This window comes from Aethalodelphis obliquidens, unplaced genomic scaffold (genome assembly GCF_003676395.1).
Source record: "Aethalodelphis obliquidens isolate GAN/ISIS:26980383/991018 unplaced genomic scaffold, ASM367639v1 scaffold8, whole genome shotgun sequence".
NCBI classification, from domain to species: domain Eukaryota; kingdom Metazoa; phylum Chordata; class Mammalia; order Artiodactyla; family Delphinidae; genus Aethalodelphis; species Aethalodelphis obliquidens.
In genome coordinates, this window is record NW_020837952.1 from 7601817 (window position 1) to 7620374 (window position 18558).

General features: G+C 42.9%; 1 protein-coding gene across 4 annotated transcripts in view; it reads left to right on the forward strand.

The window, feature by feature from the left end:
• Positions 1–4951: 4951 nt before the first annotated feature.
• OS9 (OS9 endoplasmic reticulum lectin) overlaps positions 4952–18558 on the forward strand; it is a 29627-nt gene continuing 16020 nt past the window's right edge. For 2 of the 4 annotated variants that reach the window (XM_027106816.1, XM_027106819.1), the window contains exons 1-5: positions 4960–5137; positions 5564–5740; positions 6890–6953; positions 7084–7160; positions 7346–7444. In XM_027106816.1, the coding sequence (XP_026962617.1) occupies positions 4976–5137; positions 5564–5740; positions 6890–6953; positions 7084–7160; positions 7346–7444 (579 nt within the window). In that variant the 5' untranslated portion in view covers positions 4960–4975. Of the gene's footprint in view, positions 5138–5563; positions 5741–6889; positions 6954–7083; positions 7161–7345; positions 7445–18558 lie in introns of all 4 variants that reach the window. The other 2 variants (XM_027106820.1, XM_027106817.1) reach the window with 2 other exon arrangements.

Here is an 18558-nt window from a genome sequence, read left to right on the forward strand (position 1 = left end):
TCCCACCACCTCTCCCAGACTCCCACAGAATTATTTTAATGCAAATGCCAGTCATTATACTCTTTCACTGATGCATACACGAGTACGTATCTCTAAGAGATAAGGAGTATCTTTTTAACATAACCATAATACCATTATTACATCCAGCAAAATTGACAATGATATCTTAATATCATATAATATCCAGTCAGTGTCCAAATCTCCCTAGTTGATTCATAAAAGTCTTTTTCTAGGTAGTTTGATTCAGGATCCAAACAAGGCTATACATTGCATTTGACTGATACATTTCCTAAACCTCTTTTAACCTATAACAGTCCTCTTCCCCCTTTTTTTCTTGCAATATATGTGTTGCAGAAACTGGAATATTGATCCTCTTTTATTCTAGATTCTCATGGTGTTGTTTAACATATTGTCCTGTTTCTCATATTTCCTATAAACTGGTAGTTATATACAGAGTCTTGGTTTTTTGGCAAGAATCCTTTGTAGATAATGCTCTGTACTTCCTACTGTATCCCATCAAGAAGCACATAATGTCTGGTTGTTCCTCTTTTCATGATGTTAAGTTTTATCAGTGTATGCACATGGTGTCAGCTTGATTCATCTATAAGCCTCTTAGCTAATGTTTCTGACAGTCATTGATGACTACTGCCTCGATCAATTATTTCGTTAGGTAATTATTTCGTTATAAAATGATGACAGTATATCATTCCTTCTGCTCTTATTAGCTGGAATTCTTCTCTGAAGAATAATTGCTTCTTAAACTATTTAGTTATTTTATTTAGTTTTTAATTTAAAACTCTATATTTTAATTTCTAGAAACTCTATTTTAAATATGTTAGATTATTTTTATAGTTTCCTGTTTTCTGATATATTTTCAAATTTCTTTTATTTCTTTAAGTATAGTAAGCATAATTATAATCAGTGTCAGGTAATTACAATACTGAATTCTTTGGGGCTCTGTTTCTGCTGTTGTTTCTTCCGGTTCTCATTCACAGTGTCTTATGTCCTTTTGGGTTTAGTGATTTTTCATTATGAGTTACTAACTTCCCTTGGAAAATGATTTGTAGGAGTTCTTTGGTGCCTGGGATGAAGAGGATATTTTTCCAGAGTGGATTTGCATTTGCTTCTGCCAAGTGCCTGGGCCATTATTTTCTCCTCCTCGGAACCACTTAAATCTAAATTTACAGCTTGAATTTTTTTAAAGCCATTTAAATGTTGTGAAATTGGTCTGTAAATTTCTTTAAGGGCCTACTTGTGATTACAAATTCTCCTTTGTTTGGCACTGAGGCAACCTTCCTTGCACTTCCCTGGAGCTGGGGACCTGGGGACAGGTTCACTACCAGGAGGATTTTCTCTCAGAGTCTCCACCTCTAGTGCACCTTTTGTCCCATCCTCTAGAAAACAAAAACACATCAACAAAGCTCAAATCTGTACACCGTTGGTGGGAATGTAAATTGGTGCAGTCACTGTGGAAAACAGTATGGATGTTTCTCAAAGAACTAAAAATAGAACTACGATAGAGCAATCCCACTCCTGGGTATAGATCTGAAAAAAAACAAAAACACTAATTCAAAAAGATATGTGCACCTCAATGTTCATAGCAGCATTATTTACAATTGCCAAGATATGGAAGCAACCTAAGCATCTATCAACAGATGAATGGATAAAGAAGACATGGTATATGTATACAATGGAATCCTACTCAGCCATAAAAAAGAATGAATATTTGCCATTTGCAGCAACATGGATGGACTTGGAGGGTATCATGCTGAGTGAAGTAAGTCAGACAGAGAAAGACAAATACTGTATGACATCACTTACATCCGGGATCCAAAAAATACAACAAGCTAGCAGACTCACAGATGTAGAGAAAAAACTAGTGATTACCAGTGGGGAGAGGGAAGGGGGAGAGGCAATATAGGGGTAGGGGATTAAGAAATACAAACTATTATGTATGAAATAAGCTACAAGGATATATTGTAAAGCATAGGGAATATAGTCAATATTTTATAATAACTGTAAATGGAGTATAACCTTTAAAAATTGTGAATCACTATATTGTACACTTGTAACTTACATAATATTGTACATCAACTATACTTCAATTTTAAAAAGAGTTCAAAAAATACATTAAAAAAAACAAAGGTTGGGGACTTCCCTGGTGGTCCAGTGGTTAAGAATCTGCCCTCCAATGCAGGGGATGCAGGTTCAATCCCTGGTCAGAGAACTAAGATCCCGTATGCTGCAGGGCAACTAACCCCATGCGCCACAACTACTGAGCCCACACGGCACAACTAGAGAGCCTGCGTGCTGCAACTACTAAGCCCACGCGTTCTGGAGCCCGTGCACCACAACTAGAGAGAAGCCTGCACACCGCAACTAGAGAAACCCGTGCACCACAATGAGGAACCCGTGCACAGCAACGAAAGATCCCGCATGCCACAACGAAGATCCCGCATGCTGCAGCTAAGACCCAACACAGCCAAATAAATAAATAAAAATTTTTAAAAATTAAAATAAAAAAAAAACAAAGGTCAACTCTGCAACTTTGGCAAATGCCTTCCAAGCAAATGTGACTACAGGGTTTTGACTGTCAAAACCCTCTAGGTTTTCTGACTTCATTTAGATTTTGGCCTGTTAATTCTCCACTGTCCTGTTGGCTTTACCATGCTTTCAGAAGGAAGAGAATTATATTTTACTCAGCATTTTAAGTTGTTTTTAGTGTGAGGATAACCAACCACGTTGAAGAAAAAAGAAGTCTGTTTAGCTTTTCCAACACAACTTTTTATTTTCATTGGAATTAATGTCTTTTTTCCCCCTTAACTTTCTTTTTTTTTTTTTTTTTAACATCTTTACCCCTTAACTTTCTACATAATGATACTTATCATTAATATATTCCCAGGCTCTCCTCTGGTTAAACAAATCTGTTCTCAGTAAGTTCAAATGTATTTGTATTCAATCAGTTTTATTTCTTAAAGAAATCACTCCCAAATCCTTCTGAACTGCTCTAATCTTATGAATTGATCTCTAGTTCTGCCCTACAACTTGGAATCTCCTTTCAGCATCGCCTTGGGGATTCCTTTTGTTTCTCTTTTGTGCAGGATACCTTGTTTCTTGGATTTCATACCTTTTCTGTCTTTTGACTAACATTTGTCCTGGTGTCATAAATCCTCTCCTATCTTTCTGAAGAACAATGCATGGAATATCCATATTTTGAGACCTTGCATGTCTGAAATTGTCTTTATTCTGGACTCATAATCAGATCATAGTTTGGCTGTGTGTAGAATTCTAGGTTGGAAATAATTTCCTTCAAAAATTTGAAACCATTCTTTCTTGTCTTCTATCTTACAATGTTTTGATAAGCCTAACTGCTCTGATTCTTGATCCTTGTATGCAACTTGTCCTTTCTCTCTAGAAGCTCTTAGAATTGTTTGTCTGTGTCCAGTGTTTTGAAATTCTATAATGATGGATGTGGTGTGGGCCTGATTTGTTTTGCTATCAGTGTGCCCTTTCAATTTAGAGACTCAGTTCTCCATTTCAGGATAATACTTTAAAATAATTTCTGTGATAATTTCTTCCATTCTGAGTCTCTGTTCTTTTTGTGGAACTGTCATTATTCAGATGTTCAACTTGCTGGACTGATCCTTTGCTTTTTATTAATTTTCTCCTAAAGTAGAGCAAATTTGATTTTCAACTTTATCCTCCAGTCTTTCTACTGAATTTTTATTTCTGCTATCATGGTTTTGATTTCCAAGAGCTCTTTTTTTCTTACCTGAATAGTAGTTACTTTTAAAAATAGATTCCTTGTTGTTATCTTACACACACAATATATTATCTCTCCGAGGATCTTGATGGATTTTTTGTTTAATTTTCAGTTGCTTTTTCTCCCTTGCAATTTGTTTCCTCTAAGTTGCTCTTTTTCTTCTTGCTTGTTTTGGTGTCTTCCTTGTACATTAAATACTTTCCTTAAATGTTTTATGATCCTTGGCTGTCAGCTTATATTTTAGAATGAGAATATTAAAAAGCTGATTGGAAAGATTGTGTGAGGGCTGGGGCACATAGGCCAAGGGCTTAATTGTAGGATTCCTTCACCTGTTTCTTTAAGAGAAGCCTGATGAGAGTATCTTTGGGATTTCTCTTTGGGGCTGGACAGACTCTCCAGATGAGTTTTTCCAAAGATACAGTCATTTCATGTTTATGTTTGTTTAGGAATCAATTTCACAGGTTTGCTAAATCAGTTACCATTCCTCCATTTGCTTTCTAGCTTCTAAAATGTTGCTGCTGTTGTCTCCTTTCCCTGTCCCTTTGTTCCTACATGGCCTGGAGGATAATACGTGCATTCGCCGCCTGCCCCTCTCCCCCCAGCTCCCAGTTTTCAACTGGAAGTCCCCATTATTTCTTTAGGATGATTTTATTAGACGACAACTGCAGGATCGCGCTGAAAGGTTTTGACAGAAATTACCAGATTGCCCTTAAGTTGTATGTATATGTGAAAAGAGGAATACTATTATATAATAATTGTTTTGCCACAAGTATTAAGCAGCTTTCAGGAGTATTGCGTGCACGCACCCATACGCCTCAATCCTCCGCCTGGCGGCGGCCGGACACAATACAAGAAAAGGCTTAAAAAGCAATTAGAGATGCGCACAACAGCTGGGCGAGGACCGAGAAAAACTGCTTAACTCGGCCTAGCGGGTAGACGATGCCTCTCTGGAACTGATAGAGGGTGGGAGGGGGTCCGATATCGTTGGTGATTGGTTGGCCTCTCTGACCAATCGTGAGCAGCGAGTGGTTTTGCTAATCGTCGTGATCCACCTCCTCGTGGGCTTTGGAGGCACATTAGCAAATGGGACTAGGGCACATAAGAGGGACAGAATATTTAGCCAATAACACCTTGTGGCGTTGATGGGCGGGGTGAGGCCGCCGCCAGGTTTAGGGCGGAAGGAGTTGTTCTGGATTAGAAGGGGAACGAAAGATGGCGGCGGAAACGCTGCTGTCCAGTCTGTTGGGGCTGCTACTTCTGGGGCTCCTGTTTCCCGCAAGTCTGACCGGCGGTGTCGGGAGCCTGAACCTGGAGGAGCTGAGTGAGATGCGTTATGGAATCGAGATACTGCCGTTGCCTGTCATGGGAGGGCAGGTGAGGAGGCGTAGAGGGGACGAGGGTCCGGGGCAGAAGGGGAAGGGGGAGAAGGTAGAGGAAGAAGGGCAGCTGTGGAGTCTGTGGCGGGAGCCTAAGGAGAATCGGGAAGAGTTAAGCAGGGGTTTTATGAGGACTCCGGAGGGTCGTAATCAGAGACCCATTCCCTTGGGGCCAGGGCCTGGGAGGGGTGGGGCTTCCCACTGTCCACTTCAGGTCCCAGTTCCTGATTGAAACACTCAGACTCCTCCCCCGTGGAGAAGTGGGAGTGCCCTCGCCCCTCACTCGCTAAACACAGCTGGAGGACTTGTGGTTCTCTCTGTCTTGACTGGGCTCTTCCCCAGGATATGAAGAGGGATCTCGTTGTTCTCCCTGATCCCAACCTCTCTTTGCCTCCCTGCCCCCCGACCCCCACTTCTTTCCCAGAGCCAAGCTTCGGACGTGGTGATTGTCTCCTCTAAGTACAAGCAGCGCTATGAATGTCGCCTGCCAGCTGGAGCTATTCACTTCCAGCGTGAAAGGGAGGAGGAGGCACCTGCTTACCAAGGGCCTGGGATCCCTGAGTTGTTGAGCCCAATGAAAGATGCGCCCTGCCTGCTGAAGGTAAAGGGACTGGGATGGAGGGAACTAGGGCTTGGAAACTATCTATTTGGGAACCATTGTGCCTGTGAATGAGGAGTGATGGGGAGGATCTGTTGGAGTTAAGAAGGCCATTGAAGGAGTAGGCATATTGTACAGATAGGAAAGAAGCAAAGAATCCTGTAACCACAGATGACACTTTGCTGAATGTAGAGGAGAGTTAGAAGAGCTCAGAATTAGGGTTAAGCTAAGACTGAGGTGCTAAAGAGGGTCAATGTGGGGCAGTAGGGGCACTCCCCTAGAGAAGCCTTCCTGGTAAAGTCACCCCCTCCCCTGTCACTCTCTGCCCAGCATCCTATTTTATTTTCATCATGGCACTTTTCATGATCTGAAATCATCTTTTTAACTGAATCGTCCGTTTATTCATTTTTGGTCTGAGTCCTAGCACTAGAACGTAAGTCTATGAAGTCAAAGAATTTATCTTGTTCACAGCTCTATCCCCCGTGGCTAAAACAGTGTAAGAGGGTTCAATTAATACTTTAATATTCTATGTTTCCCTGGTCTGAATGCTACAAGGATATCATGGTTTCATATCTTTATGGACGACAAAGAAGGATTTTTTTTCTTTTTTTGGCTGTGTTGGGTCTTAGTTGCCGCACGTGGGATCTTCGTTGAGGCACATGAGATCCTTCACTGCGGCACGCGGGCTTCTCTCTCTAGTTGTGGCGTGCGGGTTTTTCTTTTCCCTAGTTGTGGCATGCAGGCTCCAGGGCGCGTGGGCTCTCTAGTTTGAGGCACGTGGGCTTAGTTGCACCACGCTATGTGGGATCTTAGTTCCCTAACCAGGGATCGAACCCACATCCCCTGCATTGCAAGGCAGATTCTTTACTACTGGACCACCAGGGAGGTCCCCAAAGAAGGACTTTTTTATAAAAAGAGAAGAGTGGAAAGCCTCCAGGTGCAAACCACTTAGGCTGTAGAGGTCTCTCTCCAAGTCACAGAAGGCAAACAGGCCCTCCCTCCTCACCGAGAACCTGGAGGATTGAGTGTGGAAGCAGAGGGAGATGAAAAGTAAATGAGAGATTATGTGTCTTGGAGCCAGGAGAGATTCTGGTTCCAAGAAGAGACATCTGTACTCCATCCCCCGATTGTTCATTTTTTTTTTACTGTCAGACCAAGGACTGGTGGACATATGAATTCTGCTATGGACGCCACATCCAGCAGTACCACATGGAAGGTGACTCCCGCCTACATTTTTCCTAAGCCCTCAGCAACCTGTCATGGAAGGTGACCTGCCTCCCCAGTTCCCTTCCCTCCTAGTCCTCTGAGGACAGGGTAACCACGCTTCACTGTGCTTTCTCTTGCAGATTCAGAGATCAAAGGTGAAGTCCTCTATCTCGGCTACTACCAATCGGCCTTCGACTGGAATGATGAAACAGCCAAGGTGGCAGGAGTGTGGGATTGGGAGAGAAAGGGGTCTGGGCTGCAGACTGAGAGCCCTGACGAGAAGGGGAGGGTCAGGATTAGCTGACGTGTTTCTTGGGGTTTGGTGGCTATTAGGATAAAGTGCTCTTCTTCCCCCTTGCTGTCTTTCTCACACCCCTCCCTCCTGCCTGATGTCCTCCCCAGGCCTCCAAGCAGCATCGCCTGAAACGCTACCACAGCCAGACCTATGGCAACGGGTCCAAATGCGACCTCAACGGGAGGCCCCGGGAGGCTGAGGTTCGGGTGAGTCTTGGGTGAGGGAAGTTGACACTCCCCCAGTGACAACTCAGATTCTAAGGGAAGAGGGCAGGGTTGCGTGGTATAGTCAAGAGTTTCTCTCCCAGACCCTAAACTCTAAGTTTAAGACTCATATTTCTAGCTTCGCGTCACTGCCTGGATTTTCAGAGGCAGTTCAAGTCAACATTTCCCAAATCCTCCCCTCTGGACCCCCAACCACACTTTTATCTGTGTTTCTCCTTTTTGTCACCTAAGCTGGACATCTGAGTGTCATTATTGACTCTTACTTCTTCAATTGTCCTCCTTTCATCATTTAACGACTCTGCAATGAGGTCGTGCTGGTGTAGGTATTGGGCTCTGCTCTGGGGGTACAGTGGTGAGCAGACACGCAGCCCCTGCCCTCATGGACTACAGTCAGGAGAGGAAGACAGAGATTAAAGAATCACAGAAATGAGCCTATGATTACAAACTGAGAAGTGATATGGAAGAAAGGAATCAGGGTCAACAACAAAGTCCACTCTCTACTTCTAGACTTCTCTCACAACTCGCCTCTTCTTTCCCATGCTTGGTACCTTCATCTCACTTGCATCACTGCCAACAGCCTCTTAACAAGTGTTCCCCATCCAGTAGTCCTTAACTGAGTTCAGGCAGACAGCTGTATGGTAGGCAGAGTTTCTCAGGTGATTCTAATGTGTATTCACAAACATAAACACCTGTAGAGAACCACGTGACACAAGAATTATCTTCACGTAATACAGATTTGCACATGCAGCTGTGTGCTGGTAAATGCGGAGCACCGGGATCGCCAGGGTAGGGTGGGGTGGTGGAGGGGGAAGCCCAGACGTAATGTTTGCCAGTATCCATGGTATAAATATCCCCATCATGGCAAAATTCATACTATCACTGTGATGTCAATCATCTTGCGACATCCCTGAAAACTTACCAGTTGGCTCTGGCGAACTGGCCTGACCTGGCTTCAGTACACCACTATGAGCAAGTGTCCCTTCTCTGCCGAGTTCTGGAAAGCCTTCAATAATTATGCCTCACACAAAGGATAAGATCCAAATACTTCAGCACAGGCTGGGGTGGCAGCAGCGGAGGTGGTGGGAAGCAGCCAGATTCTGGATCTATTTTGAAGGTAGAGCCAAGATTTGTTGATGGATTGGATGTGAGGTGGAGTCAAGTATGACTCCAGGGATTTTAGCTTGAGCAACTGGGAGAATGGAATTGTCATTTACTCAAGTGGGAGGAAACGGGTTTGGAGGAAGAAACTAGGCTGGTGTTGGACATATGAAGGTCAAGATGCCTATTAGATATCCCAGTGGTGATGGTCAGTTGGTAGTTGCGTCTGTAACTCTGGAGTTCCGGGGCAGGGTCTGGGCTGGAGATATAACATCTTACTGCGTTTCTGTCCCACTGCCCTTCTTCCTGTCCTTTGAACCAGTGAGTCTCATTGTTCCCTCTGCCTAGCGCCATCTTCCCAGAGATCTTTGAATGGCTGGCTCCATCCTGTCAGGTTATATACACCTACGACACCTCCACAGGGAGACCTAACATAGGCACACAGACACACACACCCTTCCGCCTTGATCCTGGTAAACACCTACGGTGTTTTATATTCTTCAATGCATGTATCATTTCCTGAAATTAGTTTATTTTTTGAGTTTAATCTGTCTCTCTATCCCCAGTAGAATAAGCTCCAGGAAGTCAGGGACAATGTCTGTCTCATTTTATGCTGTATCCTCAGTGCCTTCAGCAGCGCCTGGCACCAAGTAGGTGCCCAGAGATTCTTTACTGAATGAATGGATGAAATGATGAGCCATTTCAAAGGCCACTTTATTTTACGTGACCTTTCTTGGCTAGCCCAGAAAGTTCATTGTGTTCCCTCAGCGCTTCATACACATGCAACCACGTCCACATATATCCCCGTCTTAGCCTGTTTGGGCTGCTGTAACAAAATACCACAGGCTGGGTAACTTATAAACAACAGAAATTTATTTCTCACAGTTCTGGAAGCTGGAAGTCTGAGATCAGGGCGCCAGCATGGTTGGGTGAGGGCCCTCTTCCAGGTCACAGACTTCTTGTGTCCTCACAAAGGAGCTCTGTGGGGTGGGTCTCTTTCATAAGAGCATTAATCCCATTCATGAGGGTTCCATCGTCATGACCTAAGCATCTCCCAAAGGCCCCACGTCCTAATACTGTCACAGTGGGCATTAGGAATTCAATATACGAATTTTAGGGAGACACAGACATTCAGACTACAGCAGCCCACAGCATCCACACACATATATGACCTATTATAGCGCTTGATCGTATTGTTTGTTTCTTTACTTGTCTGTACCTCCAGTAGGCCGAGAACTGAAGGCAATTTTCCTCACATCTGCTGAACCATATGCCCTGTGCTAAGCACTGGAGATGAAATGGTGACTGAGAGACCCAGTCCTGCTCTCAGGAGACAGACATTAAATAAAGAGCCACAGGAAGCAGGGAAAACTCGCTGATGGGTGAGGCACTTTTCACAGGGGAGCACACGATAAAGGAACTAATCGAGTCCAGGTCAAGGGGAGGCCTCTGGAGGAGGTGGCCTTTGAACCAGCAGTTGAAGGATGAAGAGTTAGTCCAGCAGCTATAGACCAGTGGGAAGGAGAGGGCGTTCCAGGCGGAAGGTACAGTGAGTGCAAAAGGCCTGGAGGCAGGAGGGATCGATAGCCGTTCCCAGTGACTGGAGGGAATTGTGGGAGATGAGGCTGGGCAGTCTTTAGGGGCAAGGCACAGGTCATGAAGCTCTGTAGCCGTGTTGAGGGGTTTGGACAATCGGAGAAACGAGGGGGCGCCAGTGAAGTATTTTGAGCAGAGTGGTACCATATTCGGTGTTGGTTTTGAAGGCTCGCTCCGGCTGGAGCATAGCAAATGGGTGGGAGACCAGTGAGAAGGTGGTTGCAGTAATCCAGGTGAGAAAACAAGGTGGTCCAGGGGTGAAGACATGTGAATTATTGGAGAGATTTAAGGGGCAAAATCAATATAGTAAGATTCCCAGGTTTCTGGCTTGAGCAACTGGATGGATGGTGATTTGTTTTTGAGATGGGTACAGTGGGAAGAGGAGTAGGTTTGGTGAAGGAAAATGATGATTTTGATGTTGAATACGATGATTTTAGTGGCTGTAGGCATCCAAGTAGAGATATCTGAGGAGGCTGTGGATCTGTGGGTCTGGAGCTGACGAGAGAGATCTAAATAGAACCCAGAGTGCTGGAGCCATCAACATACTGTTAATAATTGAAGCCATGGTATGGATGAAATCCCCCCCTGTCCCCTGCCCAAGAAACAGGATATAGTGAGAAGTGGGACAGAACTGTGAGGAAGCCAGCATTGAAGCCTGGGCAGAAGGGAGCTTTGCCAAGAAGAAGCGACCAGAAGGGAGACTGTGGTGACATGGAACCCAGGAAGGACATGTCTCAAGGAGGGACTGGTCCATGTTGTTGGCTGCATCTGAACCTTCAAGGAAGTGGAGAATTAAAAACTGCTTGTGGGTGATCATAGGAATTGTTATTTTAATAAAAGCAAAACAGGAACATGGAAATAAAAATTCAGACTGTAGGGATGGGAACCAGATGAAAATTGGTAAGTCCTCTGCTCCCAGTCTCCCCTGACCAGTCCTTGGGTTGGACTCAATGCCAGAGGTCATTGGCAATCTCCACCAGAGCAGTTTTAGTGGGCTGGTGAAGCTGAGGTGTTGAGGAACGTGGTGAGGAAGTGGGAATCTTTGAAGAAGTCTGGCTGTGAAGGGAAGGGAAAAGGCGAGCACTAGTTAGCAGGGCTGTGGGCTTGGGAAAGTGGGACTTTGTGCTTGTTGTTTCATATGTTAAGATAGGAGCGTGTTTAAATGCTGGGTGGACCTAGTAGAAAGGAGGCAAGGCTGAGGTTCAGGAGAAAGAATGAGAAGAGAATGTGGGCAGGGCTGCGATCCTGAGGAGGCGGCTCTGTGCTTGTAACTAGAACAGAAAGATGGCATATTTGCTGGGGAGTCTGGAGGTTTTAGTGGCAGAAAGTTGAGGGCGTTCCTCTGTGGCTGCTTTTATATCCTGATGGGCCACCCAAGTTCGTAGCCCGAGTGACTGAGTGAATCCCCCACTCCGGGGCAGGCCTGGTGAAGTTCCATCTTCCCAGTGCCTCCTTGGCGGGAGCAGTGTGCACAGCGTTTGGTAAAAGTGCAGTTTCCGGGGAGTTTTGGAGCAATCGGTTAGCCATCTGGAATTAAATAAATTTGGATCCCTATCTCAATTCGTACATTAAGATTTCAGAGAGATCTAAGATTTTTCCATTAAAATGTTTAATTATGAAACATTTCAAACATACAGAAAATAATGTCAAAGAGACCCATAAATCCACTGCCAAGTTAAACAGATGTTAACATTTTGCCATATTTGCTTCAGATCTGTTTTTTTTAATAGAAGGAATAAAATGCTAATGATATAGTAAAAGCCACCCTCTCATTTCTTCCCTCTCTTTCCTCTCCAGAAACAACCACAACCATCTCTATGCTTGCTTTGTACTTTTATTAATGCTACACATATCACAGGCAATATATGTATTTTGTATTTTGAAATTATACATTGGTATAGTTTTGCTTTTTCACTAATCCATGTTTTTACCATTCTGTGGAGTGACATGGAGATCCAGTTCGATGACTTTTTTAAAAAATAAATTTATTTATTTTTGGCTGCGTTGGGTCTTCATTGCTGCACGGGGGCTTTCTCTAGTTGCAGCGAGCGGGGACTACTCTTCGTTGCGGTGCGTGGGCTTCTCATTGCGGTGGCTTCTCTTGTTGCGGAGCACCGGCTCTAGGCGTGCAGGCTTCAGTAGTTGTGGCACGCGGGGTCGGTAGTTGTGGCTCACGGGCTCCAGAGCGCAGGCTCAGCAGTTGTGGTGCACGGGCTTAGTTGCTCCGCGGCATGTGGGATCTTCCCGGACCAGGGCTTGAACCGTGTCCCCTGCATTGGCAGGCGGATTCTTAACCACTGCGCCACCAGGGAAGTCCTAAAATGGGTTTTTCTATATCTGTAAAATATGCTGTTGAGATTTTGATAGGATTGCACTGAATATGTATATCACTTAGTGTAGTATTGCCATCTTAGCAATATTATGTTTTCTAGTCCATGAACATGGAATGTCTTTCCATTTATTTGTATCTTCTATAATTTCTTTTGATAATGTTTTGTGGTTTTCAGTGTACGAGTCTTTCACCTCCTTGGATAAATGTACCCTAAGTATTTTTTTTTGATGCTATTGTGAATGAAATTTTTTTTTAAATTTCCTTTTTGAATTGTTCATTGCAAGTGTATAGAGATACAACTGATATTTGCATGTTGATTTTATTCCTGCGTCTTTGCTGAATTCATTTATTAGCTCTAACAATTGTCTTGTTTGGGTTCCTTTGGATTTTCTTTTCTTTTTTTTTTTTTTTCAGGAGAAGGAAGGATTTATTACTTACAGCAAGTACGAAGGACAGGGGGGATCTTTCCCAAAGCAGTGTCTCCCTGAACAGTAAAATTGGGGAATTTTTTAGCTAAGGGTACATGCATACTCATGAAGAGGCTTGAGTAGAGGAGATCAGCATAGAATTGGGGCAGAAGTGGACAGAGTCCAAGCTTTAGTGTATTGAAGTCAGGAAGGTCAGTATCATTATTCTGGCCTCTATCTGGGTGGGGGCCTTAGTTCCTACAGAACTCAAAGACTGTATCAGATTGCTATGTATATCCCTTGAGGAGGAGCTAAAACTGCACCCCAGATGGGACTCAAACCCGCAGTCTTCCAAGTGAAACCACACAGCTTGTCTCAGGACTTAATGAAGCTCAGGTTCTTTATGTTTCAGAGCAGAAGGAATTCAGCAAGAGGGAAAGTGATAGGTAAGAAGTAGATTTATTAATATCCTTTGCAAAGAGGTTGCAGGAAAATGAGGCACAAGAGATGGTCATGTCCCAGGTCTCAGGTGAGTTCCTGGGATGGGCCATCAAGTGAGGGTCCTTGATTTTGTGCAGGAAAGGATTCAAAAAGCAAGCCGTAGTAAAGTGAAAGGAGAGATACACATTCCATAGGCAGAATGTGGTCCATCTCAGAAGGCAAGCATGGCCTCCTTTGGATTTTCTATGTGTAATGTCATGTCACCTCTGAAACAGATAAATTTACTTCTTCCTTTCCAATTTGGGTGCCCTTTATTTCTTTTTCTTGCTTAATTGCTCTGGTTAGAACTTCTAGTACTGTGTTAAATAGAAGTGACATAAAGTAGGCATCCTTATCTTGTTCCTAATATTAGGGGAAAGGCTCTCATTCATTCATCATTGAGTGTGACATTAGTGGTGGGGTTTTCATGTATGGCCTTTATCATGTTGAGACATTCTCTTCCTAGTTTATCAAGTGATTTTATCATGAAAGAATGTTGAATTTTGTTAAATGCTTTTTCTACGTGAATTGAGATGATCATGTGGCTTCTTTCTGCATTCTATTATATTAATGTGATATATTATGTTATATAGATTGATTTTTTTATATGTTGAACCATCTTTGCATTCCTGGAATAAATCCCACATAAATCATGATGTATAATGCTTTCAGTGTGCTGCTGAATTTGTTTTCCTCATATTTTGTTGAGAAATTTTGCATCTGTATTCACAAGGGATATTGGCCTATAATTTTCTTTTCTTGTAATACGTTTGTTGGGCTTTGGTATCAGGGTAATGCTAGCCTCATAGAATGAGTTAGGTAGGCATTTTTTAATATATTCCATATTTAATTCCTTAGTTACTTACATTTTCTCTATAGCTTATCTTTTTCTTTTGTTTAGAATGTCTTAAATGTACCTTTAACTAACAAAATTTTTTTTCAGAACAAACTTTTTATTGAAGTAGAGTTGATTTACAATGTTGTATTAGTTTCAGGTATACAGCAAAGTGATTCAGTTATATATATATTTTCAGATTCTTTTCCATTATAGGTTATTACAAGATATTGAATATAGTTCCCTATGCCATACAGTAGGTCCTTATTGTTTATTTTATATATAGTAGTGTGTATCTGCTAATCCCAAACTTCGAATTGATCCCTCCCCCACCCCCTTTCCCCTTTGGTAACCATAAGTTTATTTTCTATGTCTATGAGTCTGTTTCTGTTTTGTAAATAAGTTCATTTGTATCATATTTTAGATTCCTCATATAAGTGATATATGATATTTGTCTTTCTCTTTCTGAATTACTTCACTTAGTATGATAATCTCTAGGTGCATACATGTTGCTGCAAATGGCATTATTTCATTGTTTTTATGGCTGAATAGTATTCCATTGTGTATATATACCACATCTCTTTATCCATTCATCTGTCAATGGACATTTAGGTTGCTTCCATGTTTTGGCTATTGTAAATAGTGCTGCTATGAACATTAGGGTGCATGTTTCTTTTTGAATTATAGTTTTATCCGGATATATGCCCAGGAGTGGGATTGCTGGATCATATGTAACTCTATTTTTAGTTTTTTTGTTTTTGTTTTTTTTGCAGTACGCGGGCCTCTCACTGTTGTGGCCTCTCCCGTTGCGGAGCACAGGCTCCGGACGCGCAGGCTCAGTGGCCATGGCTCACGGGCCTAGCTGCTCTGCGGCATGTGGGATCTTCCCGGACCGGGGCACGAACCCGCGTCCCCTGCATCGACAGGCGGACTCTCAACCACTGCGCCACCAGGGGAACCCTATTTTTAGTTTTTTAAGGAACCTCCATACTGTTTTCCATAGTGGTGCACCAATTTACATTCCCACCAACAGTATAGGAGGGTTCCCTTTTCACCACACCCTCTGCGGCATTTATTATTTGTAGACTCTTTAATGATGGCTATTCTGACTGGTGTGAGGTGATACCTCATTGTAGTTTTGATTTGCATTTCTCTGATAATTAGCAATGTTGAGCATCTTTTCATGTGCCTTTTGGCCATCTGTATGTCTTCTCTGGAGAAATGTCTATTTAGATCTTCTGCCCACTTTTTGATTAGGTTGTTTGTTTTTTTTTTGATATTGAGCTGTATGAGCTGTTGTATATTTTGGAAATTAAGCCCTTGTTGGTCACATTGTTCGCAAATATTTTCTCCCATTCCATAGGTTGTCTTTTCGTTTTGTTTATGGCTTTCTTTGCTGTGCAAAAGCTTTTAAGTTTAATTAGATCCCATTTGTTTATTTTTGCTTTTATTTCCACTTCTCTAGGAGACGGAGCCAAAAAAAATTTCTGTATTTTATGTCAAAGAGTGTTCTGCCTATGTTTTCGTCTAGGAGTTTTATAGTATCTGGGGTTTTTTGGGGTTTTTTTTCTGTTGTTTTTTTTTGGCTGTGTTGGGTCTTTGTTGCTGTGGGCCGGCTTTTCTCTAGTTGCGGCAAGCAGGCTTCTCATTGCAGTGGCTTCTCTTGTTGCGGAGCACAGGCTCTAGGCGTGCAGGCTTCGGTAGTTGTGGCATGTGGGCTCAGTAGTTGTGGCATGTGGGCTCAGTAGTTGTGGCTCGTGGGCTCTAGAGTGCAGGATCAGTAGTTGTGGCGCACAGGCTTAGTTGCTCTGAGGCATGTGGGATCTTCCCAGACCAGGGATCAAACCCATGTCCCCTGCATTGACAGGCGGATTCTTAACCACTGTGCCACCAGGGAAGTCCCAGTATCTGGTTTTATATTTAGGTCTTTTAATGGGATTGTTTTCTTAATTTCTCTGATATTTCATTGTTAGTGTATAGAAATGCAGCAGCTTTCTGTATATTAGTTTTGAATCCTTAACTCCAATATGATTAAAATTTTCAGTCTTTTTCTTTATAGTTTGTACTTTGGATCTTTTATTAAATACTTTTCTATTCATCTATATTTTTGAAGTTTTAGAAGATTTCTTATTATATTTCGGACTTCAATTCAATCAAAAATTTAATGTATAGTGTAAGCTTGGGACCTAAATATACCTAATTTCCATCAGGATAACCAGTTGTCCCAGCATCATTTATTGAGTAATCTGCATTTCCTCTCTGATTTGTAGCACCACCTCAGTCATTTATCAGGTTCCAATATATGTGTGTACTTTCTTATTGGCTTCTCTTTTGTTTTAAAAGTCTGTCTATTACTAAGTTTTGTTATCTGATAATGTGCATTTTCCTTTGTTCTTCAAAACCATCTGGGCTATTATTGGATAAGTTCTGTGAAAAACTGTTTTGGGAGTTTTAACTGGAAGTATGTTGAATTTTAGATTAATTTGGAGAGAATTGATATTTTATGATATTGAGTCTTCATATACTATGAACATGATGTTTACTTGTTTTTATTGTCTTGTACTTTAGTAAGATTTAAATGTTCTCTGTGAAGCTCTCGTACATCTTATGTGAGGTTAGTACTAGAGACCTTGTAGCTTTTGTTTATTTGTGTCTTGTGTGTATATGTACATGTTTCAAGCATACAGGCACCTTATAGTTTTTGATGCAATTGTAAATGGCATCTTTTAAAAAGTACATCTTATGATTGATTGTTGCTGGTGTATGGTCACATTAATTGATTTTATGTATTGATCTTGTATTTAGCAACTTTGCTGAACTCTCTCATTTCTAATAGTTTGCAGATTCCCATGGATTTCCTGTGTAAATAATCATGTCATCTGCAAATAGGGACAATTTTGGTTTCTTCCTTTCTAATTCATATACATTTCATTTTCCTTATACTTACAGTGCAATAGAAATGGTGATGATGGCCATCTTTGACTTGTTCCTGACTTTAAAGGGAATGCTCCTGAAGTTACACTAGTTTTTAAAAGTATTTTATTTATTTATTTAGCCGTGCCAGGTCTTTTTGTGGCACGCAGGATCTTTGTTGTGGAGTGCAGGATCTTCGTTGTGGCGTGCAGAATCTTTAGTTGCGGTGTGTGGGATCTTTTTTTTTTTTTTTTTTTTTTTTTTGCTGTGTTGGGTCTTCACTGCAGTGCGTGGCTTTCTCATTGCGTTGATTTCTCTTGTTGCAGAGCAGGGGCTCTAGGCACGCAGGCTTCAGTAGTTGCGGTGCGAGGACTCAGTAGTTGTGGCTCATGGGCTCTAGAATGCAGGCTCAGTAGTTGTGGCACATGGGCTTAGTTGCTCCACGGGTTGTGGGATCTTCCCGGACCAGGGATTGAACCCGTGTACCCTGTATTGGCAGGCAGATTCTCAACCACTGTGCCACTAGGGAAGTCCCCGTGTGGAATCTTTAGTTGCAGCATTCAGGATCTTTTTTCATTTGCAGCATGCAGGATCTAGTTCCCTGACCAGGGATCAAACTTGGGCCCCCTGCAGTGGGAGTGCAGGGTCTTTATTTATTTATTATTTTTTTAAAAAATATTTATTTTATTTACTTATTTTTGGCTGCGTTGGGTCTTCATTGCTGCGCACAGGCTTTCTCTAGTTGTGGTGAGTAGGGGCTACTCGTCCTTGCGGTGAGCGGGTTTCTCATTGTGGTGGCTTCTCTTGTTGTGGAGCATGGGCTCTAGGCCCACGGGCTCAGTAGTTGTGACTTGCAGGCTCTAGAGCGCAGGCTCAGTAGTTGTGGCGCACAGGCTTAGTTGCTCCGCGGCATGTGGGCTCTTCCTGGACCAGGGCTCGAACCCGTGTCCCCTGCATTGGCAGGTGGATTCTTAACCACTATGCTACCAGGGAAGCCCGCGCAGGGTATTTAACCAAGGTTTTTGTTTTGTTTTGTTTTTAATAAATTTATTTATTTACTTTTGTCTGCGTTGGGTCTTCATTGCTGCATGCGGGCTTTCTCTAGCTGTGGCGAGCGGGGGCTACTCTTTTGTTGCGTGTGCAGGCTTCTCTTGTTGTGGAGCACAGGCTCTAGGCGCGCGGGCTCAGTAGTTGTGGCTCGCGGGCTCTAGAGCACAGGCTCAGTAATTGTGGTGCACAGGCTCTAGAGCGCAGGCTCAGTAGTTATGGCGCATGGGCTTAGTTGCTCCGCGGCATGTACGATCTTCCCGGACCAGGGCTCAGACCCGTGTCCCCTGCATTGGCAGGCGGATTCTTAAACACTGCGCCACCAGGGAAGCCCGGGAGTGCAGGGTCTTAACCACTGGACCACCAGGGAAGTCCCTGAAGTTACACT